Here is a 25,591-nt window from a genome sequence, read left to right as displayed (position 1 = left end):
ATATTCAGCACAGTTTTGTAAGTTGGAGATCATGTCGTACGAATGATTGATTGATGTTTTTGAAGAGGTAACCAAAAAGGATAAAGGCGGCAAATCCATAGACATTGTCTATATGAGGTTCAACTACGTCTTCTATGAGGTTCCGCATGGTAGGCTGCTCTGGAAGTTTAGATTGCATAGGGTCCAGGGTGACCCAGCAAATTGGATACAGAATTGGCTTCATGCTTCAAGCAGGTGTGGTGGTGAAAGGGAGTTTCTCGGACTGGATGCCTGACGTGAGTGGCGTGCCTCAGGGATCAGGGTTAGGCCCATTGCTGTCTATGGTTTATACCAACGATTTGGATGAGAATGTACAAGGCATGATTGGTAACTCTGCAGATTACATTAAAGTAGGTGGTATTGTTAAGATGGTTATAAAAAAAATTACAGCTGAGGAATTATGGAATTTACTGCAAATGTGCAAGTTCATAAGGAATAGGAGTAGAATTAGGCCATTTGGCCCATCAAGTCTACTCTGCCAGTCAATCATGGCTGATCTATCTCGCCCTCCTAACCCCATTCTCCTGTCTTCTCCCCATAACCTCTGACACCTGTACCAATCAAGAATATATCACTGCCTTAAAAATATCCACTGACATGGTGTCCACAGCCTTCTGTGGCATAAAGAATTCCACAGATTCACCACCCTCTGACAAAATAAATGTCTCCTCTTCTCCTTCCTAAAAGAACGTCCTTTAATTCTAAGGCCATGACCTCTAGTGATAGACTCGGCCACAATTGGAAATATCTTCTCCACATCCATTCTATCCACGCCTTTCACTATTCTGAATGTTTCAATGAGGTCCCCCCTCATTCTTCTAAAATCTAGCGAGTACAGGCCCAGTGCCAACAAACATTCATCGCAGGTTAACCTACTAATTCCTGGGATCATTCTTGTAAACCTCCTCTGGACCCTCTCCAGAGCCAGCACATCCTTCCACAGATATAGTGTCCAAAATTGCTCACAATATTCCAAATGCAGCCTTACCAGCACCTTAGAGCCTCAACATTACATCCCTGTTTTTGTATACAAGTCCTCTTGAAATAAATGCTAGCATTGAGTTTGCTTTCTTTACTATCGATTCAACTTTCAGATTAACCTTTTTGGAATTTGGTCTAAATCCATTTGCACCTCCAATTTCTAGATTCTCTCCCCATTTAGAAAATAGTCTACGCCTTTATTCCGACTACCAAAATGCATGACTATACACTTTGCTACACTATATTCCACCTGCCACTTCTCTGCCCACTCTCCCAGCCTGTCCAAGTCCTTCTGCAGAGTCCCTGCTTTCTCTACAGTGCCCCCCCCCCCCCTATTTTCGTGTCATCCGCAAACTTTGCCACAAAGTCTTCAATCCCCTCGTCCAAATTATTAATATGCAACATGAATATCTTGTCTTTTGGTTTACCAGGATAGGACCTTCACAGCTGAAGCCCTGGTGGGTGAGAACATACAAACAGAGTTTGTACCTTCTCCCCGTGAACTGCGTCCGTTTTCTCCGGTTTCCTCCCACAGTCCAAAGATGTGCAGGTTTGTAGGTTAATTGGCATGGTAAATGTTTAAAAAAATTGTCCCTAGTGGGTATAGGATGTGCGGGGACCGTTGGTCGGTGCGGACCCAGTGGGCCGAAGGGCCTGTTTCCGCACTATATCTCTAAACTAAACTAAAAGCGATCTGGAAGTACAGTTGCAAAGTTCCATCAAGGTGACGTCACAGGTGATCAAGAAGGCTTTTGGTACCTGTGCTTCATCAATGAGGTTTTGAGTATAGTGCTTGTATTATATTACGGTTGTACACAACATTAAGAGTAACGTGTTCAGTTATGTTCAAGCTGCCATTGGAAGGACGCTATTACGATGGAAAGAGCCCAGATTTACAAGGATGTTGCCAGGCTTGAGGGGCTCTGCTATAGGGAAAGGTTGGACAGGACGTAGAGTGCAGAAGATTGGGCAGGTATGACTTTATTCGTTGGCGTGCAGGAGGTCAAGAAATTATCTTGGAGAAGTGTATAAAATGATGAGGGTTATAGATAGGGTGAAATGCACAGGTCTTTTACCCAGGGTAGGGAATCTCAAAAACAAGGTCACATGATTAAGGTGAGACGGGCAAGACATAACACAGACCTAAAGAGCAACTTTTTCACTCAGATGGGGTGGGTATAAGGGAAGAGCTGCCAGAGGAGATAGAGAATGAATGGTCTTTTCTGGGATGTCTTCTGAATATGCTGAGGAGCAGTTTCCATCTTCCAACCTCCCTCATGATGGGCCTTGAACATTTTTTCTGAAGTTGTATTGCTTTAAGGCCTTACCACTCTAGTGTGCACTCCAATATTTTTCTCTTTGCACTACTTGTTGTAGTGTACTCATGGATAGATAGTACGGTTTGACTGGATAGCATGCAAAATATTCTGTGGTATTGGGTAGATGTGACTTGTCACATATTTGGTGCCTCTATTTTTCTTCTACTTTACATTCTGGTCACCTTTTAGGTAGGGATAGGGAATGATCGTCTATAGAAATATCTGCAAAGAAAATAGGCCAACATATACAAATTTGTCCAAAGGAAGATAATAAAGATCTCAAGTTTTGATGTCTCGACAGATTATGGTAAAACAGTTCAGCCTCATACTTGACGAGGAAAGCAAAAATTAAATGCAGCACCTGGAGATTCATTTAGTTATTGTATCGCTGATGTTAAATGGTCCAATTACTGATACATGTAGGAAAAGGACCGTTTTTCCAATTAGGAAATCATTTTGCAAAATGCAAAAATCAGAGTTTCCAAAATAACCAATACAAAACAACATAAGTGATGGATTCAAAATATTTTCATTCCATCTTGGCAGTGCAGTGGCAGTGGCAGTTTGGCAATGCATTCTTAACTACTAAATAATGGCAACAGACCTTTTTTGAATCTTACCTTGAGAAGACAACTGTGCAGCTTGGGAAAGGAGAGTTGTAATGCTTAAAGCTGATGGTCCAGACGTTAGGAGCTTATGAAGCATCGATTGCAAGGAAGCTTGTGTGACAGCAGCTGTAAGGACTGGAAGACAAAATTAAAAAGTGCTTTCTTAAAATTATGCTTTGCAATAGTAACACTTAAAATAAGTATAGTAGGTTAAGTAAAATTAAATTTCTTCAACCATATTATGATTTCTTGGGCTTCAACCCAATAACTTCAGCAAACGATCAATCTCGTCCCAATACAAAAATCCAGTTTAAGCCACGTTATGATTATTGCTTGAGGCACAGAAGTAATTCGAAATACAACTCCACCATCCCAAAGAAAAGCAATCAACTAACAAAGTGAAAAGGCAGACAGAGAAATAATGTAAAAACTCAAGACACAATGTCTGCAGATGTTGGAGTTGAGAAAATATGCTAAAGAAACTCAGCAGATCAGGCAGCTTTTGTGGAAGGAAACGTTGAGCGTTTTGGGTCGTAGAAATGGGGTAACGGGTCCAGTTGAAGGCCACAAAAAAAAAAGATAAGTTACATGGTGCTATTTCCCTGTCAAGTCACAGCTTCATAATAATAGAAACAATCAACAAAACCATCTGGAACAACTTTGAAAAAAATACATCAAATAGATAAGATATTGTCTGACAATCAAGATTCATTAAGAAAGATAGCTGTCAAGAATTCTTTGCTTGTTTATCCTCTTAAAATATAAAGGCTGTGTGCACTTTTCTGAAACTTAATAACATATTCATGCCAAATCTGAACATGTGCACATTTTTTTTTAATTTGCAGGAACCCCGCTGTATGGTTCTCCACTGAAAATTGTACGTTCTTAGCATCTTAAAGCTCTTAAGTACTGCAAGTAAACTGAGTCGTTTGTTCCAAACAACTATAAAGTTACAAACACAACTCAATGCAGCATTACAATGGCTGGTGCATTATTTGAAGCTTGCAAACAAGTTTGTAATGGAGCCGACCATAGAAAAGGCAATTCTGGATTTAGTGTTATCCAATGAACCAGATTTGATAAGAGAACTCGACGTAAAGGAACCGCTTGGAGGTAGTGATCATAATATGATTAGTTTTAATCTGCAATTTGAGAAGGAGAAGGTTAAATCGGAAGCGTCAGTGGTGCAGTTGAACAAAGGGGACTACGAAGGCATGAGAGAGGAGCTGGCCAAGGAAGACTGGAAAGGGATCCTAGCAGGAATGACGGTGGAACAGCAATGGCAGGAATTTCTGGGCATAAACCGGAAGACACAGGATCATTCATTCCAAAAAGGAAGAAAGATTCTAGGAGGCAACCGTGGCTGACAAGAGAAGTTAGGGATAGAATAAAACTAAAAGAAAAGATGTATAACACATCAAAGAGTAGCCGGAAGCCAGAGGATTGGAAAGCTTTCATAGGACAACAGAAGGAAACAAAACGGGCAATACGGGCTGAAAAGATGAAGTACGAGGGGAAGTCAGGAATATAAGGGAGGACAGTAAAAGCTTCTTTAGATATGTTAAGGGAAAAAGAATAGCAAAGTCAAATGTGGGTCCCTTGAAGGCAGACATGGGTGAAATTATTATGGGTAACAAGGAAATGGCAGAAGAGTTGAACAGGTACTTCGGATCTGTCTTCACTAAGAAAGACACAAACAATCTCCCAGATGTACTGGAGGTCAGAGGATCTAAGGGGGTAGAGGAACTGAAAGAAATTTTAATTTGGCGGGAAATAGTATTGGGTAGGCTAATGGGACTGAAGGATGATAAATCCCCTGGGCCTGATGGTCTGCATCCCAGGGTCCTCAGGGAGGTGGCTCTAGAAATAGTGGACACATTGGTGATCATTTTCCAATGTTCAATAGATTCAGGATCAGTTCCTGTGGACTGGAGGATAGTTAATGTTATCCCACTTTTCAAGAAAGGAGCGAGAGAGAAAACGGGGAATTACAGACCAGTTAGCTGGACTTTGGTGGTGAGATAGATGATGGAGTCAATTATTAAAGAGGTAATAATGGGGCAATTGGATAGCAGTAAAAGGGTTAGTCCAAGTCAGCATGGATTTATGAAAGGGAAATCATGCTTGACTAATCTTCTGGAATTTTTGAGGATTTGACAAGTAAAATGGATGAAGGGGAGCCAGTGGATGTAGTGTATATCGACTTTCAGTAAGCCATTGATAAGGTCCCGCACGGGAGAATGGTGACTAAAATTAGAGCATATGGTATTGGGGGTAGGGTGTTGACATGGATAGAAAATTGGTTGGCTGACAGGAAACAAAGAGTAGGAGTGAATGGGTCCTTTTCAGAATGGCAGGCAGTGGCGAGTGGAGTGCCGCAACGCTCGGTGTTGGGGCCACAACTGTTTACCATATATATTAATGATTTGGAAGAGGGAATTAGGAGCAACACCAGCAAGTTTGCGGATGACACAAAGCTGGGTGGCAGTGTGATCTGTGAAGAGGATGTTAGGAGGTTGCAGGGTGACCTGGACAGGTTGAGTGAGTGGGCAGATGCAGTATAATATAGATAAATGTGGTGGCAAAAACAAGGGGGAGGTACAGCGAGACCTGGGTGTCCTTGTACACCACTCACTGAAAGTTGGCGTGCAGGTACAGCAGGCAGTGAAGAAAGCCAATGGAATGTTGGCCTTCATAACAAGAGGATTTCAGTATAGGAGTAAAGAGGTTCTTCTACAGTTGTATAGGGCTCTGGTAAGACCACATCTGGGGTATTGTGTACAGCTTTAGTTTCCTAATTTGAGGAAGGGCATCCTTGTGATTGAGGCAGTGCAACATAGGTTCACGAGATTGATCCCTGGGATGGCGGGACTGTCATATGAGGAAAGATTGAAAATACTAGGCTTGCATTCACTGGAGTTTAGAAGGATGAGGGGGTATCTTACAGAAGCATATAAAATTATAAAAGGACTGGACAAGCTAGATGCAGGAAAAATGTTCCCAATGTTGGGCGAGTCCAGAACCAGGGGCCACAGTCTTAAAATAGAGGGGGGCCATTTAAGACAGAGGTGAGAACAAAAATGTCACCCAGAGAGTTGTGAATTTGTGGAATTCCCTGACACAGAGGGCAGTGGATACCAAATCACTGGATGGATTTGAGAGTTAGATAGAGCTCGAGGGGCTAGTGGAATCAAGGGATATGGGGAGAAGACAGGCAGGGGTGATTGATTGGGGACGATCAGCCATGATCACAATGAATGGCGGTGCTGGCTCGAAGGGCCGAATGGCCTCCTCCTGCACCTATTTTCTATGTTTCTATGTAACAGTTGAGAAAAATCTCAGAAAAAGTCATCATTTCTGAATTGAACTAGTTAAACGCTGTGCAACTGTCATACTAACTGCTAAAATCCAAGGTCAGCAGATTTCAAGACAGTTTGTGAACATATTGCTCTACATTTTATCCCAAGAGCTATAGCGGCTCTGAACCGGCCCTAATGAGTGCCCCCCACCCACCCCCTTTGGACAGTCTCCCTCAGATGGTCACGTCAATCAATTCAGCTTGTTTATTTATGTATTGTATTTATTTACCTTTCTTGTACATCAGTGGAGCTGCATACTAAATCTCGTTGCACTGACGTGCAATGACAATAAAAGATATATTATTATTATTATGAGGTTGTATGAAGTATTTATGTTCTATTTGATTGAGAAAGTTATGGTGCCAGAAGTTCAACAAGGCGCAAATCTCAGCGTTCCCTTGAAGCTCATGAGATCCCAGTCCCCTCCCTTTAAACTGCATTAACTACCCACTCTACCATTAAACTCATTACGGCCTTATTTCATGTGCTACTTCAATGTAAGTGGGTTCACTAGAAACATTATAGTACCATGTAACATAAAAATAAATGAATTGAAAATTTATTGTATTAATAATTGGAGTAATATCCTATAATCCAGCAGATCTGTCTATCAGGTACCACCAGTCTTAATTAAGTATGCAAGATCATTGAAGTTTTACTGTCGTTTAAAAAAGATATCTGTAGTGCTCTGTGCTTCAGTGCAAGGAAAGTTGCACAAATCCCTGTCCTCCTTCTTGCCACTTATTACTATGCCAGGAACTTGGTGCAAATGGCTGCTCTTTATTAGTACACCCTCAGCATTGACAGCATTGAATTACTCAGAAGTTATTTGCCAGAGAAGGGATCATCAATGTAGCTGCTTACAAGAGATGTTGGGGTCTGAGCTGAACCGTGGCTGGCATGGCAAGCATGGGCCACGGATGGGGACATGCATTGACAAGCCACCCATATCTATAGTCTCACTCATCATCTGGCATATGTACCAGATCCCTTCTTCAGAGATGCTGCCTGAACTGCTGAGTTTCTCCAGCATTTTGTGTCTATCTTCGGTATAAACCAGCATCTGTAGTTCCTTCCGACACAGGTTGACAAGGGCGCAGCCCAAACTGGAGGACTTTAATTATGGGGAGAAATTGGACGGGCTGGGTTTGATTTCCCCATCGCAGTAGCAGATCAGGGGTGCTTTTATAGAGGTTTATAATATTTCTGGGTCGGCAGTGGAGAGAGGAAGCAACTTCAGATTCCTGGGCAATAATATCTCAGATACCTGCCCTGAACCCACCACAGATGTAATCATGAAGAAGGCACACAAATACCTCAACTTTTTTAGAAGTTTAAAGAGATTCAGCATGTCACCAAATATTCTAACAAACCTCTACAGAGGCACTGTAAAGGATCCTGACTGGTTGCACCATACCCTGGTATAACAATTCTAATATTCAGGAACTCCAAGAGACTGCAGAGAGTAGTGGTCTCAGACCAGTCCATCACAGGCACAGCTCACTCCATCCCATCTACACGAGATGCTGCCTCAAGAAGGCAGCGTCTACTATCAAGGATACCCACCATCTGGCTATGGTGCTCTTACGACACGCTGCTTCTGTCAGGTAGGAGGGTATGGAAGCCTGAACTCCCACGCTACCAGGTTCAGGAAGAGCTACTTCCCGACAATTATTCAGTTTTCGAACGGACTCGCAAAACCCTAATCCTACCCCAACAACGGAACACTAGGCCCACCTCTTGCACTACCATTGACATGAAAATTATGAACTAATGTCTTTTTTGCAGTACTTTTTTTTGCTGCCTTGGAAGATTTATGTTCTTGTGTGCTATCTGTTGCAGGCAAGATTTTCACTGTACATCACCATATTTGTGCATATGACAACAAATGACATGAGTGATAAATGGAGAGAATAATTTTCCCATGGTCAGGGGTATCAAGAAGATAGATTAGGTTTGTAAGTGAGGAGGAATATTAATCGAAATTTATGGAGAAAGCTTTGTTTTTATCTGATTGATCTCTGGAACTCCTGCCTGAAAATCTGGTAGAGACTGATCACTATGTTTAAGAAATATTTAGACACTTAAATATTCAAGGCATTGAAACTTGCAGGCAAATGGGTGAGTGTAGATGGGACAAGGTCAGTATGAAGGGCCTATTCCTATGCATCACAATTCTACAACTGTCAGAACTAAGCAACAGCATCAGTTACGCAGCCCTTACAGGCAGCTCATCCCTCCAAACCTTGCACAACTCATAGCTGGAATTACACAAAAATGAAGGCACCACATCACACAGGAGTGGGGAGGTTTGACAGGTCCCAAGCTTACATCTTTTCATAAAGACTACAATAATAACCCCTTTTACTGCTTATTCCATTAGTACTCTCATTCCTAGGATCACATTCTGCAAGCTCATCAAGATACCAGTGTAACTATGGATTATATTTATTTCTTTGATCCAGACCATGCATACAAACAGAAATGGCAATTTTTCCATGGAAAGGAAATACTTCACAGCACTTTCCATGGATCGTCTGACACTTTACAACTTCTTGCATTAATTACTGTTTAGGAATACACTTCACCACCACAACCACAGTCATCTGGGGGGAGGGACTCAAATAGAGAAAGCTATTAGACAGTGTGTGAGGCAGGAGGCAGAGAAGGAAAGTATTCAGACCCAACATGTAGGGTAGAAAGAAGAAAACAATAATAAACAGAGAATAAGAGGTGGTGGGGTTCTTAAATGGGTGAGCAGAGAAACAGAGGGGTGTAAAATGCGGGCGGAAGCAATAGGTAGCAAGGTGAAAAGTAAAAGTGGCAGGCAGACAAATCCAGGGCAAAAATCAAAAAGGGCCACTTTTCAACATAATTGTATAAGGGGTAAGAGCGTTGTAAAAACAAGCCTGAAGGCTTTGTGTCTCAATGCAAGGAGCATTCGTAATAAGGTGGATGAGTTGAACGTGCAGATAGCTATTAATGATTATGATATAGTCGGGATCACGGAGACATGGCTCCAGGGTGACCAAGGCTGGGAGCTGAACATCCAGGGATATTCAATATTCAGGAGGGATAGAGAGAAAGGAAAAGGTGGTGGAAGTAGCGTTGCTGGTTAGAGAGGAGATTAACGCAGTGGAAAGGAAGGACATTAGCTTGGAGGATGTGGAATCGGTATGGGTAGAACTGCGAAACACTAAGGGGCAGAAAACGCTGGTGGGTGTTGTGTACAGGCCACCTAGCAGTAGTAGTGAAGTTGGGGATGGCATCAAACAGGAAATTAGAAATGCGTGCAACAAAGGCAAAACAGTTATAATGGGTGACTTCAATCTACATATAGATTGGGTGAATCAAATTGGCAGGAGTGCTGAGAAAGGGGATTTCTTGGAATGTATGCAGGATAGTAATCTAAACCAACATGTAGAGGAACCAACGAGAGAGCAGGCTATTCTAGACTGGGTATTGAGTAATGAGGAAGGGTTAGTTAGCAGTCTTGTTGTGCGTGCCCCCTTGGGCAAGAATGACCATAATATGGTTGAGTTCTTCATTAGGATGTAGAGTGACATTGGTAATTCAGAAACAACGGTTCTGAACTTAAAGAAAGGTAACTTTGAGGGTATGAGACGTGAATTGGCCAAGATTGACTGGCAATTAGTTCTAAAAGGGTTGACGGTGGATATGCAATGGAAGGTATTTAAAGACTGCATGGATGAACTACAAACATTGTTCATCCCAGTTTGGCAAAAGAATAAATCAGGGAAGGTAGTGCATTCGTGGATAACAAGGGAAATCAGGGATGGTATCAAAGCAAAAGATGATGCGTACAAATTAGCCAGAAAAAGCAGCATACCAGAGGACTGGGAGAAATTCAGAGACCAGCAGAGGAGGACAAAGGGCTTAATTAGGAAAGGGAAAATAGATTATGAAAGAAAACTGGCAGGGAACATAAAAACTGACTGCAAAAGTTTTTATAGATATGTGAAGAGAAAGAGATTAGTTAAAACAAATGTAGGTCCCTTGCAGTCAGAAACAGGTGAGTTGATCATGGGGAACAAGGATATGGCGGACCAATTGAAAAACTACTTTGGTTCCGTCTTCACTAAGGAAGACATAAATAATCTGCCGGAAATAGCAGGGGACCGCGGGTCAAAGGAGATAGAGAAACTGAGTGAAATCCAGGTTAGTCGGGAAGTGGTGTTGGGTAAATTGAATGGATTAAAGGCCGATAAATCACCAGGGCCAGATAGGCTGCATCCCAGAGTACTTAAGGAAGTAGCTCCAGAAATAGTGGATGCATTAGTGATAATTTTTCAAAACTCTTTAGATTCTGGAGTAGTTCCTGAGGATTGGAGGGTAGCAAACGTAACCCCACTTTTTAAGAAGGGAGGGAGAGAGAAAACGGGGAATTACAGACCAGTTAGTCTAACATCGGCAGTGGGGAAACTGCTAGAGTCAGTTATTAAAGATGGGAGAGCAGCACATTTGGAAAGTGGTGAAATCATTGGACAAAGTCAGCATGGATTTACGAAAGGTAAATCATGTCTGACGAATCTTATAGAATTTTTCAAGGATATAACTAGTAGAGTGGATAGGGGAGAACCAGTGGATGTGTTGTATCTGGACTTTCAGAAGGCTTTCGACAGGGTCCCACATAAGAGATTAGTATACAAACTTAAAGCACACGGTATTGGGGGTTCAGTATTGATGTGGATAGAGAACTGGCTGGCAAACAGGAAGCAAAGAGTAGGGGTAAACGGGTCCTTTTCACAATGGCAGGCAGTGACTAGTGGGGTACCGCAAGGCTCAGTGCTGGGACCCCAGCTATTTACAATTTATATTAATGATCTGGATGAGGGAATTGAAGGCAACATCTCCAAGTTTGCGGATGACACTAAGCTGGGGGGCAGTGTTAGCTGTGAGGAGGATGCTAGGAGACTGCAAGGTGGATAGGCTGGGTGAGTGGGCAAATGTTTGGCAGATGCAGTATAATGTGGATAAATGTGAGGTTATCCACTTTGGTGGCAAAAACAGGAAAGCAGACTATTATCTAAATGGTGGCCGATTAGGAAAAGGGAGATGCAGCGAGACCTGGGTGTCATGGTACACCAGTCATTGAAAGTAGGCATGCAGGTGCAGCAGGCAGTGAAGAAAGCGAATGGTATGTTAGCTTTCATAGCAAAAGGATTTGAGTATAGGAGCAGGGTGGTTCTACTGCAGTTGTACAGGGTCTTGGTGAGACCACACCTGGAGTATTGCGTACAGTTTTGGTCTCCAAATCTGAGGAAGGACATTATAGCCATAGAGGGAGTGCAGAGAAGGTTCACCAGACTGATTCCTGGGATGTCAGGACTTTCATATGAAGAAAAACTGGATAGACTTGGCTTATACTCGCTAGAATTTAGGAGATTGAGAGGGGATCTTATAGAAACGTACAAAATTCTTATGGGGTTGGACAGGCTAGATGCAGGAAGATTGTTCCCGATGTTGGGGAAGTCCAGGACAAGGGGTCACAGCTTAAGGATAAGGGGGAAATCCTTTAGGACCGAGATGAGAATAAACTTTTTCACACAGAGAGTGGTGAATCTCTGGAACTCTCTGCCACAGAGGGTAGTTGAGGCCAGTTCATTGGCTATATTTAAGAGGGAGTTAGATGTGGCCCTTGTGGCTAAAGGGATCAGGGGGTATGGAGAGAAGGCATGTACGGGATACTGAGTTGGATGATCAGCCATGATCATATTGAATGGCGGTGCAGGCTCTAAGGGCCGAATGGCCTACTCCTGCACCTATTTTCTATGTATCTATGTATCTTTGATACTATACATGAAAACACAGTATTTAAGTTGTCTACAGATCCATCGCCCGTTCAAGTTCATGATTAACTTTTTTTGTTCCCTATTTCACAGTGGATCAATTTACCACAAGCATCTAATACAATTCAAATTGAAGATCACTTAAAACAAGTATCTATATTACAAAAAGAGCAACAGTTTGATACCATGCTTCGCAAATACTGCTTAAGGTAAATATTTGCCACAAATAATACCTTTCAACAATATTTTTTTTTTTAAATGGCCTGTTTGATGAGGGATTTGGACCAGGTAATTTGGAAATCAAAAATGAGCTTACACAAGTGTAAGCACCAATGACTATAACATTAGTGAAGACTTGGATTTGGGGAGAGAGACCACTATTTCCAAACAGTGATAAATAAAAAGTGATCCTGACGTGCAACAAATTATTTATGACCTTCTGAAAGCAACAGGAACGCCAAGAGAAAATCCGACAATCAAGCATGTAGTCCAGACTACCACACAGACACCTTTCAATTGGGGGCAATACTTGCATGCTATAATGGGCTACGGAGCGAAGTCCAGCAGAATTACTGGCAACACATCTCTCCCCAACAAGCTCAATGATCACACCAAACATGCCAGTGGAGTATTTATTGTCATTTTGGATGACAATTTTTTGTGATGTTATATCGTGCAGATACGTTGTGCTCAATGTTATCTTGCACTAAATGTTGTACCTTTATCTGTGCACTGTTAACCGTCTGATTGTATTCATGTATAGGCTTTTCTTTAACTGGATAGCATGCAAACAAAAAGTTTTTCACTGTACCTCAGTACATGTGACAATAATAAACTAAATATTTTTAATCTCCCCCAATTCCAACTTGGGATTTCAACCTGCTTTAAGACCACTAACAGCCCAGTGTCGAAGCAAGGTATTATGCCTTGATGACCACATCTGGTGGCTCTGGTATCATGAATTGTTGAGAGGATGGTCATATACTGATTCACCCAATTTTACTTACTGCCACAACAGGTCCACAACACATGCAATTGCCCTGGCTCTACATTCATCTCTGGAACATCTGGGTAACAAGGACACTGAAGTCAGAATCCTATTAATTAACTATAGCTTCACTTCAAACCATAATTAAAACCAAACTCATCTCCAAACAAGACAATCAATGTCAGCAGGATTAAGGAGATTGTGATTTGACTTCAGGAAGCAAAGTGGCACACATACCCTAATAAAGACGGTTGAAAGCTTCAAGTTCATAGGAATAAATATCACCAGCAATTTGTCCTCGTCCAGCCACATCGAAGCGACGGCCAAGAAAGCACACCTTTTACTTCTTTAGAAGGCTTAGGAAGCTTGGCATGTCCCCCATAACAATCACCAACGTCTACAGATGTGCCATAGAAAACATACAAGTGTTTGGTGACATGATTGCCGAGTCTACGCTTGGTCACATCAGGCTGCATTTGGAGTTGTACGTGCAGTTCTGGTCCACCCCATTACAGAAGCTTTGGGTCGCTGCAGAAATAATTTACCAGAATGTTCCCTAGATTAGAGGATATTAGCTTTTAGAAGAGGTTGGACGAATATGGATTGTTTTCGCTGGAGTGTCAGAGGCCGGGGACAGACCTGACAAAAGTATATAAAATTATGAGAGGAATAGATAGGGTAAACAGTCAGAACCTTTTTCCCAGGTTGAAATGTGAAAGACTGGGAGACATAATTTTAAGTTGAGGCAAAGGAGATACATGTGGCAAGTTTTATTTTTACACAATAGTGGTGGATGCCTGGAACAGATTTCCAAAGCCGTTAGTGGAGGCACATACAACAGTTGCATCCAAGAGGCTTTTGGACAGGCATATGGATGTGCAGGGAATGGATCATATGTAGGTTGGGGAGATTAGTTTAACTTGACATCGTGTCCAGCATGGATGCTATAGGTTAAAGGGCCTGCTCCAGCGCTGTACTGTTCTATATTATAACATATCAATTACTTTAGAAGGATGCAGAGATTTACAAGAATGGTTCAAGGGATGAGGGACTGTCACCGTGGAGAGGGTAGAATCTGCCATTATCCTCTTAAGAGGGGACTGAGAAATGATTTGATAGATTCAAAATCATAAAAGCCATGTGATAGTACATCTTATAACTAGTCAATTGACAGTATTTACAATCATATGAAGTTGGCATGACATTCTTTTATTTCATGTCCATGTTTTGTCATGTTTGATAAGCAATTTGTATTGGTCTGTCCTTCAATATTATGGTTTATCATATTGTTTACTGTTCAGACCAAGCAGATTTTTTTAAATGGTTATGCATGCAGATTAGTTGGTATCTGTATTACATTAAAAAGAGGACCACAGAATTAATGATAAAAATCTCAAAAGAAACACGGGAAAAATATTTGATACGTATACATAAATGTTCGATCAACGCTAGACATAATTTAATTCAATTTAAAATATTACATAGATTATATTATTCCAAAACTAGGTTGAATAAATTTTATCCAAATATTTCTCCCATTTGTGATAAATGTCTTTCTCAGAATGCCAATTTTACGCACTCATTCGTCTCTTGTACAAAACGTTATAAATTTTGGTGTGACATATTTGATATATTCTCAAAGCTATTTAAGACAAAAATGGAACCTAATACTGAAACGATTATATTTGGGGTAAGTGGAGATGGGGACAAATTAAATACACACCAAAACTCATTTTTCAATTATGGGTTAATAACAGCAACAAAACTTATACTTAAATTTTGGAAAAATGCTAATATACCAACATTTAAAATGTGGATTAGTAATATGCAGGACACAGCACATTTGGAAGAAATGAGACTCCTCCTAATAGGCAAACAAGACCAATTCTTAAGGAGTTGGTCCCCATTTATTGATTTATTGGATCCATGTGGTGACATAGTATCATGAAAACTAAAAGTTTCAGGTATGGGTGAAAGATGATTTAGAATATTTAAAAAATCATCTCCTTGTGGCGACTGAATAATCTCCCTCCTGCTTTCCTTCTTCACTTATTACTTTTTTTTCCCACTTTTTCTTTATCTGTTTTTCACTCACGCTCACTAGTCTATTCTTCACTTTCCACAACCTCTTTTTCTTCTCTCTTTTCTCACTTCTCTCTAAAAAAAATGGAAGTTGTACAGAGAATGTAATATGTTAACATAATTGTTGTACCAATGCATTGTACTCACTTCTAATAAATTGCTCCAGTGAAGTGCTTTGGTATATGTTCTCTTGTAAATGGAAGTTAATGCCATTTTCAGCAAAATTAGATTACTTGTAATAAGACGCCAAAATTGGAGTAGAGATTAACTTATTGCTGAAGCTGCAAGTGAGGGTTTGAAAAATACACCAAAGTTGTTCATCCACCATTTACAAGTTTACCAGTAACTGTTACATGTAACAGATGTCAGCTTTAACTTAAGCTGCCTTGGCTTTTAGTTTAATGTGATGCTTGCTGACTCAAAGCTCCAAAACATATTCTGCCTTGCAATCCAAGTTAGCCAATCAAACAAATCTGGCATGCAAGTGCCTCGTCAGTTCTTCACTACGATATTTTAAAATTAGCATATATGAACACAATTTTTTTTTGTAAACAGTTACATAAGCTGACCTTGATAAACACACCCTACTCCAAGATTTCGATAGAATCTAAATTTCCAGAATTCGCATCATAGAACAGCTGAGATTCACCTATTTAACAAATATCCACATATGACTTGTCACAGTATACTAGAACAAAGAAACAGATCTGGCTGCATGTAACGAGCAATTCACATTATGCCAACGGAACGTTCTGAAAACAGAGAGACAAGCAGCTCAGTCTCATTATACATTGCTAGAAACATTAGACAAAAAAGGTATTTCTGCATAATTTTCTCAGTGTTTCTCAGCAAAGTGAACTTCATAAGGGGGTCAAGAATCAGACACCTTGTTATAGCTTTTGCTGATGAATCCCAGAATCCCATTGTTAGTAAAGGGAATTGATTTATCTTGTAACCTATTCAAAGCTAACATAGCATCATCCAATACAGAGATTTCACCCATTTTTAACCCATGAACTTCTTCCAAGACATTGACAACCCATGAACTTCTTCCAAGACGTTGATAACAAATCTTAGGTTTGATAAAAAAAATAACAAGATTGGCAGCAGTTATTACATTTTTGTAGACTTCTAATTTTAAAACATCAACCCTCAAACTATATTGTTATTTTTTGAAGGGAAGTATTACAGGGATGGTGATTACTACCAGCAGATTAATTCACAAATGAATGAAGAACCAAACACACCTGACAACAATTTTTTTTTACAGCTTTGGAAAATCAGATTTGCTTCTGAATAACTCATTAATGGACAACTCCATTGCAATACAAAGGGATCAACCAATGTATTAATTTGCATTCAAGACATGGATGAAGCTCTTACGACAGCAGTATGGATGATGACTATGTGAACAATGGTGCTTTCCACTTCAGCAACAAGCCAACACATCACAGTAAATACTTTAAGAATACACAAAACAATCATTCATAATTGTACAGCAAGATATAAGAGTCTGATGAAATTGTATTACAATAGTTTTATTGTTTGCTAATGAGTTCAGCATGTATTAAATTATATCATTAAACTATAATGTTTAATTATATAAATGATATAATTAAACTATAATATTTTAATTTTAATGTTTTATTCTTAATGGTTTACTGTATGTCGTGTTGTTACTTGCGAGCGGAGCACCAAGACAAATTCTTTGTATGTGTACATACTTGGCCAATAAACTTATTCATTCATTCATTCATTCAATTTCCTCAATTGCTTCAAACAGTTGTGATGCACATTTTTCCATTTTAAGTTAAATATTTACTGGTCTAAACATTAGATGATTTAAGAAATATAACAAAAAGATGATGATATATCAACCTTTGAAAATTCCAGGACAAATCATAAAATTCTGAAGTGAGAGAACTTTGTAATCAGACTACCTTGTCCCAAAGTACAGGAAATAATGTACTTTGTTGTATCAACTAAGCATGGCATCAAATCTCCTCCTATTTCTCATGTTAATTATATGAATTTAGATTCAAACAGCACAATTTTAAAAACTGCAACTCAAGTAGAACATGCAAATATGGTAAATCTCAAGGGACAGACTAGGTTTTTGGGTAGAAAGGTGAAATTGCAAGATGGGAGATAAAAATAATGCAGATAGGTTCACATTCTCCATCATATCTGCAAGTGGACTGAGGGGAAAAAACATTCACATCTTTGAAGGTGACATAAGATAAGGAAACGTTAAAAATGTACAGAATCCTGTTCTTTTTCCAACTAAGAGCACAAAAAAAGGAACATACTTAACATTGTGGTAAATTATGGATTAGCTTTCAGCTGGAATATCATGTCGATTTCTAGTCAACAGAATTTAATGGAAGATGTCAAGCTTTGGAGTGTCTGCAATATAAATTTATCAAAATACCAGTTTCACTTACCCTGAGAGATTGGCAAAATTGGGATTACCCTCTCTGAAGAACAGATTATGCCATAAACTTTAGTTAAAATTGATTTAATTGCACAGATGTAGGCATCTCTGGCATGCCAGCATTGACTACCCATCCCTAAGGGTGGCACAATGGTAGAGTTGCTGCCTTACAGCACCAGAGACCTGGGCTCAATCCTGACCATGGACGCTGTCTGTACAGAGCTTGTACGTTCCCCTGTGAGCACATGGGCTTTCTCCGGGTGCTCCAGTGTCCTCCCACATTTCAAAGACGTGCAGGTTGGTAGGTTAATTGCCTTCAGTAAATTGTCCCTAGTGTGTAGGATAGAACTAGTGTATGGGGAAATCACTGGTCAGCACGGACTCGATGGGCCAAAGAGCCTATTTCCGTGTTGTATCTCCAAACTAAACTAGTGTACGAGTGACTGAGGGTTGGTGTGGACTCGGCAGGTCGAAGGGACGGTTTCAACGCTGTATCTCTCAACTAAACTAAACTGTCCTGAAATGTATGGGTTGCTTGGGGATATTATCGGGAAGTTAAGAAATCACAGGCCTGGCGATCTATTGGTCACACAGGCCAGATCAGGCAAGGACTGCAGATTTACTTCTTGGAAGGACATTAGTGAACCAGATATTTAATTAAACCACAATCAGTAATATCATGGCCACTGTAACAAATCTGGAATAAAAGCTTCCATTAGGGGGCGCCATCCTGTATGGGTATGGCTGCCCAGCCTGCAGATGTCCATTTTTTCACCTCTTTTATTTTTTATTTTTAGTGAGTTGAGTGTTTTGTTTTTGGAGCACTAGTCTTTTTATGTGGGGGGTGGGGAGGGGGTGAAGGGGAAAACAGCTTTTCAGGGTCCCTACCTGGTCGGAGAGGCGGCTTTTCTCCGAGCAGCACCTTCGACCCGTCCTCACGGCCTACCAGCGGGCCTGGAGCGGCGTTTCCTGAGGGGACCGCCCAGAACCTCGGCTTCGGCGGCGGCAGTGCTGGAGCTCTATCGCGGAGCGGGCGATGCTTTGCCCGGGTCGCCGCGCTGGAACTCCGGTATGCTTGGACCGCCGATGAAACATCGTGGAGCTGCGGTCCGTGGAGCAGCCAGCCGCGGGCGGCAGCGCTGAACTTTAACATCGGGAGCCTAGGATCTCTCGCCGAGATCGCCAGTGGTGGAGCTCCATCCAGCGCGACCTGTCGGCTTCGGAAGCCGCGGTCTCCGGTAAGGAAGCGGCCGTTCCAGGTTACCCATGCCACTGTGAGGATTCTCCCGACGCCGGAGCACCATCATCTGGCGAGAAGGGTCTGGAACATCGACTGCGGAGGCCTTAATAGGCCCGACTATGGGTGGACATGGGGATGGGGACTGGACTTTGCGCCTTCCCTCATAATGGGAACCATTGCGGGGGGATGTTTTTTTATGTTTAAATTTCTTTATTATTGTTATGTTGTATTCTTTTTTATGTGCTGCAATGGCAATCCGCATTTCACTACACCAATTGGTGTATGTGACTAATAAAGAACCTTTGAGCCATTTAAATATCCCATTGTCAAATTAGCTAAATATGTTTTCACCGACAGAAGAGTTGGTAACTTAAAGTAAAAACGTAATGGAATTAGAGAGAAAAAAAAAAATCAGGGGAGTGGTCAAATTATTATGGCCTGTGTTATAATGTTTGAAAGTATGTGGGAAAATAATTCAAAAGGTAAAGAGCCAACAAATAGAACCATAAACATACAAGGATCTGAAAAGCTCTTGCAATAAACTAACACATGCATGAAGGGCCAATTGCCTCAATTTCCATGTGGTAAGATTCTTTCATGGAAAACCTAATGGTATTGGTTCATTATTGTTACGTGTACTTAGTCAAAATCTTGGTTTTGCCCGTCTTTCAGGCAAATCATACCATACACGAGTGTATCAGGGAATGCAAAAAGAGGAACAGAATAAAGTGCACAATATGGTATTACAGCTATGGAGAAAGAGCAGATAAAAAAGTGCAACTGCTGCAACAGGGTAGATTTTTAAAAAATAGTAAATTCAACCCTGGCACGAGAGGTCCATTCAAGAGTTTGATAAAAGCAGGGAAGAACCTCGCCTTGAATCTGGTGATACATCTTTCAAGCTTTCGTATCTTCTGTCCAACAGGATAGGGAGAAGGGAGAATGACAAGGGTGCGAGTAGTCCTTGTGTAGGTTGCCTACTTTCCTGAGGTAGAGCCGACGGGCGGGGAAGCTGGTTTATATGGACTGGGCTGCAGCTCGTTGTAATTTCTTTTGCAGTCTTGGGCAGAGCAGCTGCTGGACTTGACCCATTCAGCAGCAGATTGTGGGGAAGTTTTGTCAAAGAAGCCTCAGCAGTTGAATTCAACATATTTCTGCTCTCCCCCTCCTGCTAGACTCCTTCACAATTCACAACTCCTCAATCCGTCTCTCACCCCCTCTGCCTTTTAATCTTTTGCCTTTGTCCACCCATCTGTCCATCAAAGCACCCCCCCACCCCCCCCCCCACACACAGTTTGTCCTGCCCCTCCTCTTTCAGCTTTCTTCACACCCCCCCCCCCCCCACTCCTCCACACAATCAGTCTGAAGAAGGGTTCCGACCCAAAAACCTCACTTATGTTCATCAGAGATGCTGAATGAGCTGGTAAATTACATTGTCTTCAGTTTATAAACCAACATCAACAGTTCCTTGTGTTAAAAGTTCAAAATAGTGAGTAACGAGGGTGAATTCAATATTCATGCCTTATCTTGACTATTAAGCTTGTAATTGAATTATATTTCCTGACATAGTAATGCCATAGAGTAATACAGCGTGGAAACAGGCCCATCGGCCCACCTTGACCACACCAACCAACATGTCCCGGCTTCACTAGTCCCACCTGCCTGCGTTTGGCCCATATCCCTGTTTCTTAAATGCTGGGATAGTCCCAGCCTCAACGACTTCTTCTGGCCACACACCCACCATCCTTTGTGTGAAAAAGTGACTTCACTGATTCCTATTAAATCGTTTCCCCTTTACCTTAAGCCCATGCCCTCTGGTCCTCGATTCACCAACTCTGGGCAAGAGATTCTGTACATCTATCCCATCTATTCCTCCCATGATTTTATACACCTCCAAGGAATAGAGTTTCAGCCTACTCAACCTCTCCCAGTAGCTCAGACCCACTAGTCCTGGCACCATCCTCGTAAATCTTCTCTGTACCTGCTCCAGCTTGACAACATCTTTCCTATAACATGGTGCCCAGAACCGTACACAATACTCTAAATGGGGCCTCAACAATGTCTTATACAACTGCAACATGAGTTCCCAACCTTTATACTCAATACTCTGGATTGCCAATGTGACAAAAACCTTTTTGACCACCCTATCTACCTGCAACCACCTTCAAGAAACAATGCACTTGCAATCCTGTATGAAGCAAGTCATGTAATATGGCATAGAACAAGGCCTGGTTAACATCCCACAATGCAACACCTCGTACACATCTGCATTAACTTCCACTAAACATTCCTCAGCCTATTTGCCCAACAGATTGTGTCATCTGCACACTTACATTTCCACACAGAGAGTGGTGAGTCTGTGGAATTCTCTGCCTCAGAGGGCGGTGGAGGCCGGTTCTCTGGATACTTTCAAGAGAGAGCTAGATAGGGCTCTTAAAGATAGCAGAGTCAGGGGATATGGGGAGAAGGCAGGAACGGGGTACTGATTGTGGATGATCAGCCATGATCACATTGAATGACAGTGCTGCCTCGAAGGGCCGAATGGCCTACCCCTGCAACTATTGTCTATTATCTCTTACCTCGACGGAGATGCGATTATTTTCCGTATCGTATCTCCGTCGGCATTGCGGCCTAACATCGAGGAGTTGGCGGCCTTTGCTGGAGGCCGACTTCTGAGAGCTCCACCGCGGCTCGCGACCCCTTTGCCAAGGGTCGACCTTGGAGCTCCAACCGTGGGTGCTTGGGGATTTAACATCAGAGTCCGCGATCTCTGGTCAGAGACCGACTTCTGGAACTCCAAGCCGTGGGCGTTTCGACTGCCCCGAACGCGGGGGCATCGACCGCCCCGACACGGGGGCTTTGACCACCCCGACACGGGGGCTTTGACTGCCGGCTGCGTGAGCTTTGATCGCCCCGACGGATTGTTCAACTGCCCCAACAGCGGGAGAATAAAGAGGAAGAAGCTTGGACTTTTGTGTCTTCCATCAGTGAGGAATGAGGGGAACCCGCTGTGGTGGATGTTTATGTTAACTTTTATGTTGTTGTGCTTCTTGGTGCTTTTTTTCCCCATATGGCTGTATGGCAATTCACATATCACTGTAGCTTAATTGGTACACGTGACAATAAACATCCTTTGAAACCTTTGAGAAATACTCATTGAGAAAGGTGATCACTTCTGCAATCACAAGGATTTCAAATGACATTTAATACCCAACCATAGAGGTACAAGGGCAGATAGCAAATAAAATTGATTACGACCAGTTGTAATAAACACCTCGCAGGAGGAAGGTGAAGAGATGGAGAGGTTTGATGAGATAATTCCAGAAACAAGGTACATAGATCAATTAAATTTGTGGATCACTCAAATGGTCAGAATTAGAAAAAGTGCAAATATTATGATAATTGAAGAGGCTTGGCTGTGGAGGGATTGGAAAACATGGACGAGGCTATACATGGATAAGTAAGGCAAGAGAAACAAGCCTGCAAGTCTGCTTACGGAATTGGAATGTGGTGGGATGACATCCATCAAAACATAAATCACCTTGTTTATCAGTAAATTTTATGACTTATAAATGTTCTGTCGCATAAATTGTCACATCTAACTTTCAAGTTTAAAGTTGTTTACCATACCAAGCTTTTTAAAAAGCTATTCAAAGCTAACACATACCTTCATTTATTTTTGACATATCCACATTAGCATTGTTAAGTTGCAAAGTGGCCTGTAAAGCTGGAAGTAGTTGCCGCAAAAGATTTGGATCCTGAAGCAGAGGAGGAATAGGTGACTGAGGAACGGGCGAAACAGGAACAGTAGATGTTGTGGCCGATGGCGTCTGAGAAGCTGGAGTCATTCCAGAGGATGATGATGAAGGAGTAGCACATGAATGAGATGTTGGCTTGTCAACTGAAGTTGTTTCTGGAGAAGGGGAAGGGGAAAAAGTCAGTGTTGTAACATACAGAAATTAAAGAAAAACGAGAGGGAAAGCATGCAATTTCGAATTGTGTTTTTAATATTTTACAAAATAATGATAATTCACATGCTCCCATACAGTATTCTCTGAAAATTACTTTAACGGAGGCTATGAATTGGGAAGATATACAAATTAGGATGGTATACAACAAGGTTAAGTCAGCAAATATGTAACATGCAAAGGAGTTTTGTAGAAGATTTAAATAAAACTTCCATTAACCAGTCCAACTGCAGGATGACTGAAAGGTTCTCCCCAAGTCCTGGTGAACGGTTCTCTTTTTGTTGATTCCATCCTATCTGAACTGCAAAAGTATTATTCTAAACTGGTTCATCAGAAGATGCAATACTGACTGGTGTAGCACAGGAGAATCAGTGACATACAAACTATTAATTAAAAATACGCAATAGTATTCTTAAATCCCAGAAAGGAGTCAAATGTTATACACACCAACAACGATCAAATGAATACACTGAAGATTATTAGAGATAAGAAACAAACAGGTTTCCCAACACCCACGAAAATAAATCAACTGAAGGTAAGATACGTAGGGCAGCACTGCAGTTATTTTAATTCTTAACCAATTGAAGTATTTTCTTTGCTGCAATGCAATTTAGAAAAAACAAGATACAAAATTTTCCCCACTCACCCAAGTGAGAATTGATGATTTCAAAACTGTTTAGTAAGAGGGGAAAAAAATGTTAATTCAATACTATTACTGTGCAAGTAAATTAACTTTTGAAACATAGAAAAATAGGTGCAGGCGTAGGCCATTTGGCCCTTCGAGCCAGCACCGCCATTCAATATGATCATGGCTGATCATCTAAAATCAGTACCTCGTTCCTGCTTTCTCCCCATATCCCTTGATACAAAGTAAATATCAATCACTACCTAAAAAGTTAATTTTTCAAAAGCTAAGCTGCCAATCATAAACACATTGAACTCGCAAAATGGAATTTATCCAATTACTGAGACAGAGGAACTTGCCTGCATAGAAATTACTTTTTGAAGAACATTCTATGAAAAGCATTCTCACTGAGGAACTCAAGATAATTGAACAGGAGGCAAGGTGATCTCTCAAATGGCAGCAAATAACTGATTCATCCAGCTTCACTGAAGACAATTTTAAACCCAATTTTCTTAGAATTCAATAATTGCTGGCAAGGCAAGATTTTACTGTCTATCCCTACTGCTTGTGAAATTGGTGGTGAGCCATATGCTACTTTTTTGAACTGCCATAGATTTTAAGAATGGTACTTGTACAAACGGCATTTGCTGGGGCATTCCAGGATTTAAATCCACCAATAAAGAACGAGCAATCAATTTCCAAGTCAATGTGGCACAAGATTTGCGGGCAAATTTATAGGCGTTACATACACTTGCTCAGTTTGTCCTAGCATTGGAGATGGAGATAACGTCAGGATCGTGAACACGCATCAATGAAGTAGTCTGTTTCGTCACAAACGACACTGAGCTTCATGAGTATTGCTGCAGTTATTCCAAGAAAATAAGCATATTATAGTTCATGGGACAGTTTTCAGTAGTTAAGAGCAGAGTCAATTGTCAGTCGGCACCCAACTTCTTGCCTGTTCATAAGATCACACTGTGTCTACCCAGGCCACTCGATCCTCAGGTCATTTGTGACCTCGACAATGTCGATGGTGGGGAACCTGCCAAATATCAAGTCGGGTGGTTACATACGCTCTTGATGGAGATCTTCCTTTCGTGGCACTTACGTTGCATTCACTGCCTGTTCTTGCGCATGTAGGATGGTCATGGATGAGAAAATCCTGCAGTGATGTCCTGAAGCTGAGATGATTGATCTCTGATAACCTCATCTATGTTCTTTCTACAAGGTACCAATGCAACCATTGTCATGTTCTCTTGCTAATTCCCTGGGCTCTTTAATCCAGCATATGGTCAAACATTATCTAGATGCCAATGTTTAAGAAGGAACTGCAGATGCTGGAAAATCGAAGGTAGACAAAAGTGCTGGAGAAACTCAGTGGATGCGGCAGCATCTATGGAGCGAAGGAAATAGGCAACGTTTCGGGCCGAAACATTGCCTATTTCCTTCGCTCCATAGATGCTGCCGCACCCGCTGGGTTTCTCCAGCACTTCGTCTACCTAGATGCCAATGGTCACTTTCATCTTACTTGTGAAGTTTAGGTCTTTGGTTGACGTTTGGACAAAAGCTGTGATGAGATTGGAACCAAGAAGTTCTCTCAAAATCTCACCGATGCCGAGCTTGAGTTATTGAAAAATGCCATTTAATAACAATAATTGAGAATAGGCCGATTGTGTGGAAAATAGTTGAATTGCAATTTTTTTCCACTGCCATTCAATAATCTCAACCCTTTCTTGACATCACATGGAGTGAATTAAAGTAGCCTGAAAAAACCCTATAACATTGAAAATCTTAAAGGAAGCAGAAATAGTCATGTCATAAGTGATAGGAATAGAATTAGCCCATTCGGACCATCAAGTCTACTCCGCCATTCAATCAGGGCTGATCTATCTCTCGCTCTCAACCACATTCTCCTGCCTGCTCCCCATAATCTGACACCTGTACTAATCAAGAATCTATCTGTGCCTTATCCAATGGCTTGGCCTCCACAGCCTTCTGTGGCAAAGAATTCCACAGATTTACCACCCTCTGACGAAATAAATTTCTCCACATCTCCTTCCTCAAAGAACGTTCTTTAATTCTGAGGCTATGACCTCCACTCCTGGACTCTCCCACAAGGCGAAACATCCTCTCCACAT

General features: G+C 41.4%; 1 protein-coding gene across 4 annotated transcripts in view; it reads right to left on the bottom strand.

Annotated features, from left to right (window-relative positions):
• wac (WW domain containing adaptor with coiled-coil) overlaps positions 1-25,591 on the bottom strand; it is a 108,089-nt gene that overhangs the window by 28,118 nt on the left and 54,380 nt on the right. For all 4 annotated transcript variants that reach the window (XM_033016249.1, XM_033016252.1, XM_033016260.1 and 1 more), the window contains 2 exons: positions 22,528-22,773; positions 2,960-3,082 (listed from right to left, as the gene is read on the bottom strand). In XM_033016249.1, coding sequence (XP_032872140.1) covers positions 2,960-3,082; positions 22,528-22,773 — 369 coding nt within the window. The remainder of the gene's footprint in view (positions 1-2,959; positions 3,083-22,527; positions 22,774-25,591) is intronic.

The sequence above is a fragment of the Amblyraja radiata genome, chromosome 2 (assembly GCF_010909765.2).
Source record: "Amblyraja radiata isolate CabotCenter1 chromosome 2, sAmbRad1.1.pri, whole genome shotgun sequence".
NCBI classification, from domain to species: domain Eukaryota; kingdom Metazoa; phylum Chordata; class Chondrichthyes; order Rajiformes; family Rajidae; genus Amblyraja; species Amblyraja radiata.
This window is presented reverse-complemented; position numbering and strand designations above follow the sequence as displayed.